The following is a 15,917-nucleotide window of genomic DNA, read 5'->3' as shown; positions in this document are numbered from 1 at the left end:
AAAATAATTTTTAAAATTGGTATACAATGAGGAAGATCTTTTTATTCTCAAGTTTGCCTTGTGGCTGAATTCATGGGTGATTTGTATGATAGAGCAAGTGTGTTAAGCCAGATATGTTCTAACTCTTCCTCTTTTTTTTTGGAGTATGAAGAAACCAAAGTTTTAAAATGGGGTAGTATAAACGTGAAGTTATTTTTACCTAAAGGATAAACTTTTTATCTAATGTCTCCCTTTAGCTGGCTTTTATGCCTTCTAATGGATAGACATTTCTGGACCCTTCTATGAACTTGAAAAATAGAGGTGTATTGGGAGTATTGATTTGAATGAATTTATTTTGTTTTAGTTCAATTAATTTAATGCATTTTTTTCCTGTGTGTTTACAGGCGGGGTGTGAGTGGGTTTGGCTGGATTCCAGACAAGGCTCTCCTGATGACCCTGAGTCGAGCAATGACTGCAGGTCCCTCTTGAGCTCTTGGGACTCCAGTCTGGATCTTGACGCGGGCAGTTGGAGGGAAGCTGAGGGTGCAGGTGCAGAGGCTGAAGAGCTAGAGGACAGCAACCCAGAGAGAGAGTCTAGTGAGATTCTTGTGGAAGATGTGGAGAGTGAAGGGCCTCAGGAAGAGGCAGGACCAGACCCACACCTCCTCCAGCTCCTCTCTGAGGTAATGATGCAGCTATTATTGCTACAGCTGGAAAGATCAAACTATACTTTTTCCCCCTTTTCCTTTTGTTCTTTCCTTTTCCTTCCCTTCTTCTCCCCCCTCCCTCCCTCACTCTTCTTCCCATCTCTCTTCTTTTTTTCATTTTGAGATCTGGTCTAGTTGCTTAGTCCTGGGAACTCTTGAGATCCTTCAGCTTCCGCTTTCCAGGCGCTCACCACCATGCCCCGCTTATTTTCTTTTATTTTCATTTTTTTTTACCGGAATGCTCATCCTTGCATGTTCCTGCTACTCTTACTATTGTTTACTGACACGAAAGCTCAGGGGCTGAAGAGATGACTCGGGGGTTAAGAGCGCTGATGCTCTTGTAGAGGGCTGGGGTCTGGTTCGCAGCACATACATCAGGACACTCGCAAATGCCTGGAACTCCAGTTCTAGGGGACCCAATACCATTTTCTGGCCTCTGAGGATACCCACATACATGTGCTATAACTCAGAAACATATACACACACTCACACACACACACACATAAATAAAAATAAAATCTTTTTGTATGTATGTTTGTTTGTTTGTTTGTTTGAGGCAGGGTCTTTTTTTTCTTTTTTCTTTTTTTTAAAAAACTATGTAGCCCAGGCTGGCCTTGAACTTGTGATCCTCCTGCCTCTGCCTCCTTCAGCAAATCCTACCAGCGTGTGCCACCACTACTGGCGAGGCAGGGTCTTATTATGCAGCCTTGGCTGTCCTTGATCTCACTCTGTAGACCAGGCCGGCCTCAAACAGACCTGCCTGCCTCTGCCTCCTGAGTGCTGGGAGTAAAGGTGTGCACCACCACTCCAAGCAGATAAAAATAAGTCTTAAAAAAAACAAAAAACAAAAAACAATACAAGTTCCACTGTGGCAAGAGCTGATTGATTGCTATGCTCCTAGCACTTGGTGCTGATATAGAGTATGCACCAAATATGTACTTTGCAACTAATTGTCCCAAATCCTCAGTCTTTAGGGCTCTAGGTCTTAGGGAGTAAACTTTTTATATGCAAGGCTGCCTTATGAATATCCTTGCCATTTGTTCAAGAGCCAGTACCTTGGCTAATGGCTAAAGATGAGCAGATTGGGACAGTGAATTTATATTTATTCTGCAACTGAACATATTCAAGAAAATTCCATCAAGTTCAGCACTGCCACTTCTGTAAGAGAAATAGATTTTAAGTTTTCTAGACATCCACTCCCAATTAATCATAATTGATACTTGAGATTACAAATTATACTATAATCTGAAGCAACTAATTCAGTGCCTTGGATAAAAAACTTTATAACACTTTTTTAAAAAGATTTATTTATGTATACAGTGTTTTGCCTACATGGATACTTGCATGCCAGAAAAGGGCACCAGATCTCTTTATAGATGGTTATGAGCCACCCTGTGGTTGCTGGGAATTGAACTCAGGACCTTTGGAAGAGTAGACAGTGCTGTCTGTAAACAGTGCCCTGCCTGCATGTATACCCTTAGGCCAGAAGAGGGCACCAGATCCCATCCTAGGTGGTTGTGACCCACCATGTGGTTGCTGGGAATTGAACCCAGGACTCCCAGAAGAGCAGACAGTGCTCTCAACCTCTGAGCCATCTCTCCATCCCAATCTTTGATAAAATTTAATGACTGAACTGAATGGTTTAAATCTGTTTGCCATCTCAGGCTTAGACTGACAGTGTGAGCATGTGCCACTTCTGATGTATGGATGCTGGTTTCCACTCTGTTCCTATGCATCTAATAATAAACTGTGATTGAGGGTAGCTTATTTAATTAGGCCATTGTGCCTTAGCAGCAAAGAGTCAAGGGGAAACTATTGCCTGTCATCCTGTACCGGGCAATGGGAGGGAAGGGAAATGGAAACTACAAAAGTGAAAGAGGAGCCCTGAAGCTGGAGTGTGGGTGGGTTTGGCTGGATTCTAGACAAGGCTCTCCTGATGACCCTGAGTCGAGCAATGACTGCAGGTCCCTCTTGAGCTCTTGGGACTCCAGTCTAGATCTTGACGCGGGCAGTTGGAGGGAAGCTGAGGGTGCAGGTGCAGAGGCTGAAGAGCTAGAGGACAGCAACCCAGAGAGAGAGAGAGTCTGAGTCTAGTGAGATTCTTGTGGAAGATGTGGAGAGTGAAGGACCTCAGGGGACCAGCTAAGCTAGACTTAGACTCAGTGCCTGAAGTGAAGCTACTGAGAGAATACGGAAAGCCAGAGGCAGCTCCAGCTCCCACAGATAATTGTGCCCTAATGGGGCTACCCACAGAGAGTCTTCACAGGGAGGTGGAGCAGAGTGCCTAGAACACATAGCTTAACCCCAGAGAGATAGCTAGACTTCTTGTGTCCAAAGTCTGTCATCAGCACCAGTTTTATACAGTATGCTACAGGATATTTAGAACCTCTGTTTTCTCTGCTCTAAACATATTAGTGTGCTACTTTGAAGGGCTTTTTGGGGTGTGAGATTTAAATGTAGGAAATCAGCCAGACATTGTGGCACACCCCTGTAATCCCAACAGTTGAAAGGCAAAGGCAGGAGCATCAGAAGTTGAAGACCATCTTTGGCTATACAATGAATTTCAGACTAGCTGGGCTACATGACACCCTGTCTTAAAACACCAACGGGGCTGGGGGTGAACTCGACTGATCGATTGCTTGCTTAGCATCCATAAAGTCTGGGGTTTGACCCATAGTAACAAATAAGAAGGGTGTGATGTTCCACACTAGTAATCACAGTACTCAAGAGGTATCAGCAGAAAGGTCAGATTTTTGAGGATCTCCTCAACCGCACCTCAAATTCAGCTTGAGGTAACTAAGATTGGGTTGCAAACTGGCAGATGAGAAAATTGAGTGGTTTTAGTGATGCACACCTGTAGTCCCAGCTACTCAGGAGGCTGAGATCGGAGAGTCATTTGAACTTGGTGGTTGAGATCTGCCTGGGCAAGAGAGTAAGACCAGTCTCAAAACCAATAAATAAATGGCCAAGTAAGAAAGTAAGGGCCTCTGGGATGGTTCAGCAGCTAAAGGTGTTTGCTACCAAGTCTGAAAACTCAAGTTTAATCCCCAGAACCCACATGATGGAAGAAAAAAACTGACTGCTGAAAGTTGTCCTCTGACTTCCACATATGCTCATTTGTGTGTGTGTGTGTGTGTGTGTGTGTGTGTGTGTGTGTGTTTGCACACATGCGCATATGTGTAAGTATGTGTACGGGTTTCCTTGATATTTCACTTTCCCAGTGTTTCTGATTTTGTCACTTTTATCCTAACATTTGTTTTAGCCCTAACATAATCAATAAATTTAGAATCTCATTGTTAATATTATCTGGCTGGCTATAATAGCTAACTTTAAGACCACAGGTGATAGTGAAAGGTTGTTTTTTGTTTGTTTTGTTTTATGTTTGTTTGTTGTTTGGGTTGCTTTCCTACAGAGGTCAACATCAAACTTAGAATTGAGTAAATACATCTTCTCATTTTGGGTCAAAAATTTATTTATTTATTTATTTATTTATTTATTTATTTATTTATTATGTATACAGTGTTCTGCCTGCACGTACACCTGCAGGTCAGAAGAGGGAATTAGATCACATTATAGATGGTTGTGAGCCACCATGTGGTTGCTGGGAATTGAACTCAGGATCTTCCGAACAGTCAGTGCTCTTAACCTCTGAGCCATCTCTCCGGCCCATTGGGCCAATTTTCAAATTATTCAGATTTATCTCTGAAAACTTTATTGATTTGTCTAATAATGTCACCTTTTTTCTAATTTTTCTGGTAGCTTTATAGAATTGGCCTCTTCTTACCCTAAGGTCTGCCTTCATTCCTCTGTGTAAGTAAAATTATGATACAGTTTCCGATGCTTCTTGGATTTCCTAGGGGGAAGCTCAGCACGACTCAAAAGAGGAGGGTCAGGGTGACGGGGACACTTCCGCCCTAGAAGAACAGCCCCCTTTAGGTGACAATGATGATGGGGTCAGCATTCAGGAAGCTCCGCTGGTGGATATCCTGTACAACTGTGCTACCCCCTCAAAACTGTAAGTGTGGGCTGGGTGCAGCTGAATGGTTGAGTGCGTGTGTGACACACTCAGGTTCCTGAGTGTGCTCCCCAGCACTGCTGGGACCTCTAAACATATATCTATGTCCAGGGTTGTTAGGATTCATACTTTTATTTATTTCTGCTTATAATTACTTAAATTTGTGACTATGAAATAAATTATTTTTTATAAGTTTTGTTTTGTTTTGTTTTTTCAAGACAGGATTTCTCTGTGTAACCCTGGCTATCCTGAAACTCACTCTGTAGACCAGGCTGGCTTGGAACTCACAGAGATCCACCTGCCTCTGCCTCCCGAGTACTGGGATTAAAGGCGTGCATCACCAGTTTCTTTTATATGTTTTTTTAAGAAGGAAGTTCTAGTTGGAAAACACTAAGTTTTTTGAAGAAAGGGTTTGTTATGTTACAAGGCTAGTGTGACCTCGTGAGCTCAGGTTAAATTTTAACATACTATAAATAGAAGTTTATGTGCTATTCTATTATAAAACAAGCCTGTTTTAGAACTGAAGAGATGACTCAGTGGTTAAGAGTACTTGCTGCTTTGCACAGGACCTAAGTTCAGTTCCCAGCACCAATCTGTGGCTCACAAATACCTATAACTCCAGTTTCAGGGGAACCAACACCTACTTGACTCCTCCTGAGGTACCAGGCATATACACAATGCTAATATATACATGTAAGCAAAAAACGTATGCATATAAAATTAAATAAATGTTTTATTTTATTTTTTAAGCTGTTTGTTGGCCGGGCATGGTGGTGCACGCCTTTAATCCCAGCACTAAGGAGGCAGAGGCAGGTGGGTCACTGTGAGTTCGAGGCCAGCCTGGTCTACAAAGTGAGTCCAGACAGCCAGGGCTACACAGAGAAACCCTGTCTCAAAAAAAAAAAAAAAAAAAAAAAAAGCTGTTTTGTTAATATTTAGAGAGTCTCAGGGATGCGGATGTAGCTCAGTGTAAAACATTTGCAAAGCCCTAGGCTCAATCCCCAGCACTCTGAAAAGGGGAAAATAGAATCTCTTTCGTAAATAAACTTTCTTAATAATTGCTAGTATCATTTATTTAGGAATGGCGCTAAATGATCTACTATTATACAAAATATACCTTGAAAATAAAACTCAAACAGGGCCAGAAGTGCATGCATATCATCTTAGCACTTAAGAGGCAGAGGTAGGAAAATATATAGCTAATAGTTCAAGGCCAACATGGTCTACTTGATGAATTCCAGCACAACCAGAGCTATAGATTAAAACCCTATCTCAAAAGCAACTTTATAGATACACATTTTTTTAAATGATCACTTTTTCCCCCTGAGACAGGGTCCTATGGAGCCCAGGCTAGCCTCAAATTAACCATGTGATGGAGATGACCTCGAGCTGCTGATCCTCTTACTTCTATCTTGCAAGCATTGGGATTATAAACTTAAGCATCATGCCTAGCTCTTTAAGAGTAAAGCTTATGCTTTCCCTTTTTCTTGCATGTTTCTTGGAACATTGTTAATATAATTGTCTTATTTTTATAGGGACTTGAGCCACTGCAGATCATATTTTATTTATCTCTTTATTTTGAAAAATCGTCTTACTAGGCAGCTCTTGCTGGCCTGTGCCTTGTAATGTTCCTGCTGCCCCTGACTCCTGAGTGCTGGGATTGCAGGTATATGTCACCATACCCTCTTTAGACTGTTTACTAGAAAGCAAAAAATAGCCAGATCTGTTGGTACAGGGAGGCAGTGATCTCAGCGGGCTGGGAGGCTGATGAACTACATAATGAGCCTGTTTTTGATGCATGCCTTTAGTCCCAGCTCTCAGGATACAGAGGCAGGCGGATCTCTGTGAGCTCAAGGCCAGCCTGACCTATCTAGCAAGTTCTGGACTAGCCAGAGATATGTAGTGAGACCATATTTCAAAATAAATAAGTAAATAAATGATTTAAGTGGGGATGGAAAGATGGATCAGCAGTTATAACTACTTGTTGCTCTTGTAGAGGACCAGGTTTTAGTTACCAGCACCCACATGGTGCCTCATAAACATCTGTAATTCTAGTTCCAGGGGATCCAATGCCCTCTTTGACCTCTACAGGGACCAGGTACACATGCAGTACACATACACACATGCAATCAAAAATTCATAAGCATCAAATAAAAATAAAATAAGTCTAAAAATTAAATCTAAATAGAGTTGAAATATTATATAATAAAAATAGTTATAAGGAGGTATTAAAAGCAAACAGATAGTAGGATTATAATATCACGTGGATTTATGCCATCTGGTATACAATGAAAATGAGAATGTGAAATTCTCTTTTTTTCCTGAGACAGGGTCTCATGTAGCCCAGGCTGGCCTTGAATTAACTGTGTAGTCAAAGATGATAAACTTCTGATCTTCCTGTTTCTATCTTCCAAGTGCGGCTATTACAGACGTATCACCACACCTGACTTAGAGAACGTGGAAAATCAAGTGTCAAGAGAACCCTTCTCAGGGGAATAAGACAGCATGTAATGTGGGATAGGTAACCTAAAATTCAACTTTGGAGTAAACAGAAAACATTTTTTGTGGGTTTTTTGAGACAGGGTCTCTCTGTGTAGCCTTGGCTGTCCTGGACTTGCTTTGTAGACCAGGCTGGCCAAGAACTCACAGCGATCTGCCTGCCTCTGCCTCCCAAGAGCTGGGATTAAAGGCATATACCACCACGCCTGGCTCAGAAAACATTTTTTTTCCATTCCTCCAAGACAGGGTTTCTCTGTGTAGCTCTGGATGTCCTGGACTCACTCTGTAGACCAGGCTGGCCTCAAACTCAGGAATCCACCTGCCTCTGCCTCCTGAGTTCTGGGACTAAAGGTATGCTTTACCTCCCCCTGGCTCAGCAGAAAACTTTTCAACTGGGAAGATTTTAAGGTGAGGTAAAATATTGAGCTGTTGTATCTCAGAAGAAAAGCAGAATGAGAGATTTAGCCCAGGGAAGGAGGTATCAGGAGGATACTTTGGGATTAGTACTTTTTAAAGATTATGATAGCTAAGGGTACGGTTTAGTCATAGAGTGCTTGCCCAAAAAACAAGAAGTCCTGGTACCAAAAAAACAAAAATGAAAAACAAGGATCAGAGAGCAGGTTCAGCATATACAGGCACTCACTGCCAACCTGTCAACCTGAGTTCAGTTCCCAGAACCCACAGTAGTGGGAGGCGAGAACCAGCTCCTTCAAGTCGTCCTCTGACCTCCACATGTACACACACACTATAGAAGAAATTAGTAAAAAACAAAAACAAAAACCAAGAACCAAAAATCTCCACAACTCTACAGGGCAGGCTGAGGGACACTGAGAGGCATGCCTGAGGGCTGGAGTTTAATCTCCAAGACAGAAGGAGACATAGTTTGCACCCAGAGCCAGTCTAGGGCAGATGGCCCACATCAGAATGTGTTAGAATGGAAAGCAGAGGGCGGCCATTATTAAGCGGTTGCTAAGGGGAATAGCTTATTTCTGTTATGTAAAGCAGAGGCACGCAGCCTGATAGGAGTAGGGGTCCCAAGCTGCTGACAGGCTTCTGTTACACTGCTGAGAGAGGGGTGCGAATGCACAGTGCATTCAGGTGAGGGTCTAGGTTGCCCAATGCATTCCTAGAAAAGAGGTGGCTATGATGCGTACAGCCCAAAGAAATGGAGCTCCAGGTTGCTAGGTTTGCCTGCCTCTAACGGGACATACAGGGAGAGTGAAAGACAAATTTAGCTGGGTGGTAGTGGCACACATTTTTAATCCCAGCACTCAGGAGACTAAGGCAGGCAGATCTCTGAGTTTGAGGCCAATCTGATCTTCAGATCAAGTTTAGGCAGCAGGGGCTCCACAGAGAAACACTGTTATCAAAAACCCAAAAAAAACAGAAAAACAATAAAAAAGAAAGAAAAAAAAAAAAACCAGTTCATTTCTAGAATTCAAATAAAACATAAGAGGATGTTCGATGCATGAGGAATAATTTAGTAGTATCTACTATGTACCAGGCAGATAACTTAGGAAAGAACACTGACCAAAAACCTTTTTTTTTTTTTTTTTTTTCTCTTTTTTGAAGCAGCATCTCATTTGGCCCAGATTGGCCTCTAACTCATTATATAGCCTTGAACCTCTCATCTTCCTGCTTCTACTTCCAAAGTTCTGGATTATAGATGTGTACCACCATGCTCACTTCAAAAACTACTTTCATATTGGGAGGCAGAGGCAGGTGGATCTCTGTGAGTTCAAGGCCAGCCTGGTCTACAAAGTGAGTCCAGAACAGCCAAGGATACATAAAGAAATTATTATTATTATTATTATTTTTTAGAAATTCTATTTCAAAAAAACAGCAACAACAACAACAAACCCTGTTTTCACAGATCAGTTCTGTGAAGCACAGGTATAAATCAGCAAGAGTAGACCAGGCACAGGTGAGCCAGGAGGACACCTGAGGTGAGCTAGGAGGACACCTGAGGTGAGCCAGGAAGACACCTGAGGTGAGGCAGGAGGACACCTGAGGTGAACCAGGAGGACACCTGAGGTGAGGCAGGAGGACACCTGAGGTGAACCAGGAGGACACCTGAGGTGAGCCAGGTGGACACCTGAGGTGAGGCAGGAAGACACCTGAGGTGAGGCAGGAGGACACCTGAGGTGAGACAGGCGGACACCTGAGGTGAGGCAGGAGGACACCTGAGGTGAGACAGGAGGACACCTGAGGTGAGACAGGCGGACACCTGAGGTGAGGCAGGAGGACACCTGAGGTGAGGCAGGAGGACACCTGAGGTGAGACAGGCGGACACCTGAGGTGAGACAGGCGGACACCTGAGGTGAGACAGGCGGACACCTGAGGTGAGACAGGAGGACACCTGAGGTGAGACAGGAGGACACCTGAGGTGAACCAGGAGGACACCTGAGGTGAGACAGGCGAACGCCTGCAATCCCAGAGTTTGGGAAGGTGGAGGCTCAGGCTGGAGGCTGAACAGTTTAAAGCCATCGTGGGTTTTAGAATAGTTTTAGAATTCTGGTATTTTCAGAATAGTCCTGATGACATTTCTTGCTGACCCTGGAAATGCCAGATTGGGGGGAAAGAAAAAAGAGGAAAAGAAAAGGGCACAAACAATTTCAGATTTGTAATAAATTTTATAAGATGGTGACCACTTACCCCAGCATGGTGGCATAGGCCTAAAATTCAGGTATTTTAGAATACGGAGGAAGGAGAATTAGGAGTTTAGGGTCATCTTCAGTTGCATAACTAGTTTAAGACCAGCTGGTTTACTCAAGACCCTATCTCAAAAGTAAAAAGAGAACTATGAAACAAACAAAGGTCACCACTTCACTGAGCAGTGGTGACATAGTTTGTTGTGGCTGGACAGAGACAGCTCAGCATGGTACTCTTAGAGAGGACATGGGCTCAGTTCTCAGCACGCATATAAAACAGCTTACTAACCGCCTCTAACTCCATTATTAAGGGCGCCTTCAGGCACCAGTTTGCTCTTGCGCATAAATTCACAGGCACACACAGAGGTACATAAGAGAAAAAAATGTTAAAAATGTGTAGTTACTATCCCTTATAAAAGCATTAAGTACATTTTCATGCTTTTGCTATTATAGCCCTTCAAATGTTTAATTAGGAGCACTGTGCCCTGAGAAAGCCCCGTTACCCACCTAGTGAGACACAGTACCATTTATGAAGCGACTGTCTCTTTTCTGTCATGTACCCTGTAGGAATGACCTAAGCCAAGGTGATCCTATTCAGGATCATTCCCTATTTAAGAAGACTCTTTTGCAAGTCTGGAAGATGATTGCCAGTCACAGGTAGGTTTCCAAAGTGAGATTGTCTCCAGAATCAAAACACATACTTGGATATGACACAGAAGGGTGTGTGTTCATCCTTCATATGAGCCATAGTTGGAGTGGGGGTGTGGGGTTGTTCTGGTGCCTGCCGGCCCAGTGTGTGTGACGTCCTAGCTTTCATCTGAACGTAGTGAACACTGGCTGGGGCCACAAGTGCCGTCATCCCAGCTTCAGGGCTGGAAGTAGGACGGTCAGAAGTTGAAGGGCATCCTGGTTTGAGACAGACCTGGGCTACGGGAGACTCTGTCTCAAAACAAACAAAAAACAAAAACAAAATGGAGAGTCCCCCAAACTAAGAACCAAGCCGTGGTTGAGACCTGTAGCTGTTGTTTTATTAGTCTGTAAGAAGTCATTGCTGTGCTATCTGAGTTGCCTCTAGAACTTTATTCCTAATACATTGGTATTTTGTGCTTAACATATATATACCTTCTTCCCATATGGTGGATTTTCTTTCCCACAGTAACAGGTTCTCAGAGCTATGGACATAGCTCAGCTGGTAAAATGCTTGCCTCGCAGTCATGAAGGCCCAGATTTAACCCTCAGGGCTGCGTGTATATACTTACATACAAGTACACACCTACAGTCCCAGCACTGGAGGAGGCAGAGCAGGAGGGTCAGAAACACACACTCATCCCTAGCTACACAGCAAGTTTGAGCTACATGAGACCCTGCCTCAAACAAACAAATGATCAGAGAGCTCAGTGTGTAAGAGCATTTGCTGTTCTTGCAGAGGACACGGGTTCAGTTCTGAGCACCCACATGGTGTCTCACAACCATCTGTTACTCATGTTCCAGGGGATCAGATGACCTCTTCTGGCTTCTTTGGGCACCACTCACATATACACATATATACATGAAAGCAAACCATTCATATACATAAAATGAAATAAATATTTTGAAAAGGGAAAGAAAATACCAGGGTGTTGGAAAACTTGGACAAATTTTTGAGTGCTTACTTTTAAAAGATTACATCGAGTCAGATGTGTTGGTACAAAGCTTTAATGCCGGCACTTGGGAGGCAGAGGCAGGTGGATCTCTGTGAGTTCCAGGCCGGCCTGGTGTATGGAGTGAGTTCCAGGACAGCCAGCACTGTTACACAGAGAAACCTTGTCTCAAACAAAAACAAAAACAAAACAAAAAGTTATAATAATAGTTAAAAATATTTTACAGGTTGGCCCCCCTTCCCACACTCTTGCTGTTTGGGAATGTCAGTAGGAAGCCACATGCTGTAGGTTACTCTGTGTTTGCTCTGCTCAGTAGCTGGGCTGGCCTAGCGCTAAAACGGAGTGTGTTGTTGAGACAGGCCTCTGATTCTTGGTGATCCTCCTGTCTCAAGGCCTAGTTTGCTCTGTAGTTGTAAGTGCTCTTGTTACCAGCCACCCTGCTCCTTCACAGTGACTTGCCAGGGTGTCTTTATACTCTTTGGGTTTATTTCTTAACAGGTTCAGCAGTCCATTTCTGAAACCTGTGTCAGAAAAGCAGGCTCCAGGATACAAAGATGTGGTAAAAAGGTCAGTGGGAAAGGGACCAAGAGTGGCTGGTTGCCTATTTATTTATTTTATTTTTTGTTTTGTTTTGTTTTGTTTTCGGTTTTTCAAGGCAGGGTTTCTCTGTGTAGCCTCGGCTGTCCTGGAGTCACTTTGTAGACCAAGTGTAGACCTCAAACTCACAGCAATCCACTTGCCTCTGCCTCCCGAGTGCTGGGATTAAAAGGTGTGTGCTACGATGCTGGGCTATTTTTTATTTTTATTTTAAGACAATGTTTTATGTAGCCCATGATAACTTCCTAAACTGGCTAGATATCTGAGGGTGACCTTGAACTTCTGACCCTCCTGACTCCAATTGCTCAGTTCTGGGATTATAGGTATGTACTTCCATGGCCGTGTGTGTGTGTGTGTGTGTGTGTGTGTGTGTGTGTGTGCATGCAAGCGTGTATGGTGCTGAGGGTTAGACTGGGATTTAGTGCATGCTAGGCAAGGTAGGCAAGCACCCCACTAACTCTGCTCCACCCCTGGCTGAACTCACTGCTTTTCTCTTTGTTTGTTTTATGGGTTGCATATAGCACAGGCAGGTCTCAAGTAGTTGAAGCTGATCTTGAATTCCTAATTCTTCTACATGTAGCTCTGAAGTGCTGGAATTACATGCCTGAGCCGCTACACCAGAGCCCTCATTGCCTTTATATCTGTCCTTTCATTCTTTATTCATCTTACTTTTAGTACTCACAAACTCAAGATATAGTCAGGAACCAATTAAGGTTTGACTTTAAAAAAATTTTTAAAAGATGTATTTATTTATTATTATGTATACAGTACTCTGTCTGCATGTACTCCTGCAGGCCAGGAGAGGGCACCAGATCACATTATAGATGGCTGTGAGCTGCCGTGTGGTTGCTGGGAATAGAACTCAGGACCTCTGGAAGAGCAGACAGTGCTGTTAACTTCTGAGCCATCTCTCCAGTCCTGACTTAAATTTTTTTAATATGCTTTCTGCTCCCCACCCTCTAGTGTCCCGATACTGGCAGAATAAAATCTGCATGGTGCCTAGGCCAGCTCCCAATAGAATCCAGGCCTCTACATTATTTTCCTCTGTCTCTTTGTCTTACCAGCCCCTACCAGTGGAGCCCGTGCAGCTCTCACAACACTTAAGGCTTTTCTAGCCCAAGTGTCTAGTCTCTTTCATTTTTCTCTCCAAAACTAGTTTCAAAGCTCTAAGAACCTCACAGTCAGCTTTATCACAACAATGGCCCCTCTCTTGGTACCAGTTTCTGTCACTGTAATAAAATATTCTGAAAAAAATCAATTTAGGGCTGGGCAGTGGTGGAGTACAGGGTGTCTGACATATAACCTCATTGGCCCCCATGGCAAAGGTTGAGAACCACTGCCCTAGGTTCAATACCCAGGGCCTCCAAAACGATGATGATGACAAGTAATGCGTACATTGTATGCGTAGTGAGAGGGTTCATTCACTATAGAACGTGCTCAACATACTCAACACAGTGCTTGACCTTTATAAAGGGTCAGGTGTCACCCACTGCTGCTGTTTTATTATTTTATGAAATTGTTATCTTTGCTACTCCTCTAGTTTGTTTTCGATTGCTGTGATAAACAACATGGCTAAAATCAACTTGGGGAGGAAAAGGGTTTATTCCATCTTACAGCTTGGAGTCTATCATCTAAGAAAATCAGGACTGAAATTAGGAACATGGAGGCAGGAACTAGAGCAGAGGCCATGGGAGCTGCTGCTTACTGTCCTGCTCCTCTTGGCTTGCTCTGCCTGCTCTCCCAGAACCCAGGGCCGCCAGCCCAGGAGTGGCACCACCCACAGTGAGTGGGGGCCTCCCACATCCATCATCATCATCATCATCAATAATAATAATAACAACAACAACAACAATAATAAGCTCCAGACTTACCCACAGGCCAGCCTAACAGACGTTTTCCTAGTTGAGATTTCCTTTTCCCAGATGACTTCAGCTGGCATCAAGTTGACAAAACAAAAAGTAAAAACAAAATGACCAGTGCAGCTGCTATTTTCACTAAGAACAAGTTCTCAAAAAAACAAAAACAAAAACAAAAAAACAAAACTGTTTAGACATTACACTGTCTGTCTATCTGTCTATATATATATATATGTCTATATGTATATCTGCTTTGAGAAAGGGTCTCACTCATACTGGTTTGGAACTCACTGTGTCGCTTAAGGTGTCCTCAAACCCATGGTAATCTTCCTGCCTCAGACACCAGAATACTAGTTCATTAGACCCTACATGAAGGTTTGGTTTCCTCTGGCTTCTGCAGACCTATGGACTTAACAACCCTGAAGAGGAACCTGTCTAAGGGACGCATTCACACCATGGCTGAATTCCAGCGGGATCTGATGCTGATGTTCCAAAACGCTGTGATGTACAATGACTCTAACCATCACATACACCACATGGCTGTGGTGATGCAGCGGGAGGTCTTGGAGCAGATGCAGGTGCTGTAGCAAGTGCTGTGGGAAGGGGGTGTGACCTGAAGCCTGTGTGAATAAAGGTGATGTGCTGGTGACCTTGTGTTCTTAGAGTTTATCTTCAGAGATGACGGAAGGACATTAAGGACGGGTGTTGTGCCTTAGGACTGGGAAGCTCCATGTCTTAAGGGGTCCAGATTTAATACACAGTGGGGTAAGGTTGTCCCACTGCTTCTGCTTTCAGAGGCCCAAGTTGTAAGGCTAAAAGCAAGATGGATGGTAGATCCACCATCCATGCCTTGTTTGCTGCAGCTGTTGATATTGATGCACATTTATATTTCCCATAGTTGGGGATAAGACATAGTAAGTTCAAGGATTTCTCTCTGAGGAAGCACCAACCTTTAAAAGGTGCAGTCTTATCTGTTTGCCAGTAAAATAAATACCATTGCATATACTCCTCTGTGGCTTTAGATCACGCTTTGCTGTCTGCCCTTGTTCCTGTAGGTGCTGAGTACTTGGCTGGACAAGAGGAAGGACTTGAGCAGTCTGGAATGAGTGCCGGCTAGTCCAGTGGACAAAGGAAGCCTGCTTTGTTAGCCTGGATCTACGAGTCTGATGCCTTCTCAAGTCTGTAGCTCTCCTTAATCCTGGCCAGAGGATGTGAGGACTTGCTCCTTCCCCAGTGCCTTCCCAAGGAGGATAGTACGCCTACTTCCCAACTGAGAAGTCGGTGGTGCTTGCAGATAGAATAGTTTTAAAGGGGTGGGGGTGGGGTGCCAAGATCTGTATTTATGATGTAAATATTGCCCATATTTTTTGGGTGTTTTTTTGTTTTTGTTTTTTGTTTTGTTTTTCAAGACAGGGTTTCTCTGTGTAACAGCCTTGCCCATATTTTTGTTGCATAAACTTCAAAGTAATTTGATTAAACCTTTTGCTTGTCTATAAATAAATATTTCACAAACCAGAGATTTTGTTTGGTTTTTGAGGTAAACATTGAAAGGCAGGCTTTCCTGGAAATCTCTGTAGCACCCAGCCTCCCCCTCTAAGGCAGTGCTGGGGTTAGAGGGAGGCCACCACACCCCCAGACCTTGCAAAGACAGCTCTTTACATGACTAGACAAGCTAAAACTGGAGGAGACAGCATTATGTGGTGCAACAGAGAAGACATTTGCTCAGTGCTTGAGTGCTTGCCGATCATGCACGAGGCTCTGGGTCTGATCCCAATCACCATCATCAACAATAAATAAATAAATAAATATTAAAAATAAATTTAAAAGGGGGAGGAGGAAAGAAAGTAAATTTTAAAAAATTAATCTTTCATATGTCTGGGAAAAAGTAGAGTGGGCTGAGAGAAGTGTCTGATTTATCTCATTTACAAAGTGTAGATAAGGGGCGGGAGGGATGGCTCAGAGGTTAAGAGCAC

The 15,917-nt window shown here is 43.4% G+C and overlaps 1 protein-coding gene across 1 annotated transcript; it reads left to right on the top strand.

Annotated features, from left to right (window-relative positions):
* Positions 1–166: 166 nt before the first annotated feature.
* Positions 167–15,111, top strand: LOC127204791 (bromodomain-containing protein 8-like). The gene is made up of 6 exons (XM_051164008.1): positions 167–662; positions 4,544–4,701; positions 10,419–10,508; positions 11,990–12,058; positions 14,345–14,522; positions 15,000–15,111. The coding sequence occupies exons 1-6, from the start codon at positions 324–326 to the stop codon at positions 15,048–15,050; spliced, it is 885 nt and encodes a 294-aa protein (XP_051019965.1). The 5' UTR covers positions 167–323; the 3' UTR covers positions 15,051–15,111.
* Positions 15,112–15,917: the final 806 nt, after the last annotated feature.

This window comes from Acomys russatus, chromosome 20 (assembly GCF_903995435.1).
Source record: "Acomys russatus chromosome 20, mAcoRus1.1, whole genome shotgun sequence".
Taxonomy (NCBI): domain Eukaryota; kingdom Metazoa; phylum Chordata; class Mammalia; order Rodentia; family Muridae; genus Acomys; species Acomys russatus.
This window is presented reverse-complemented; position numbering and strand designations above follow the sequence as displayed.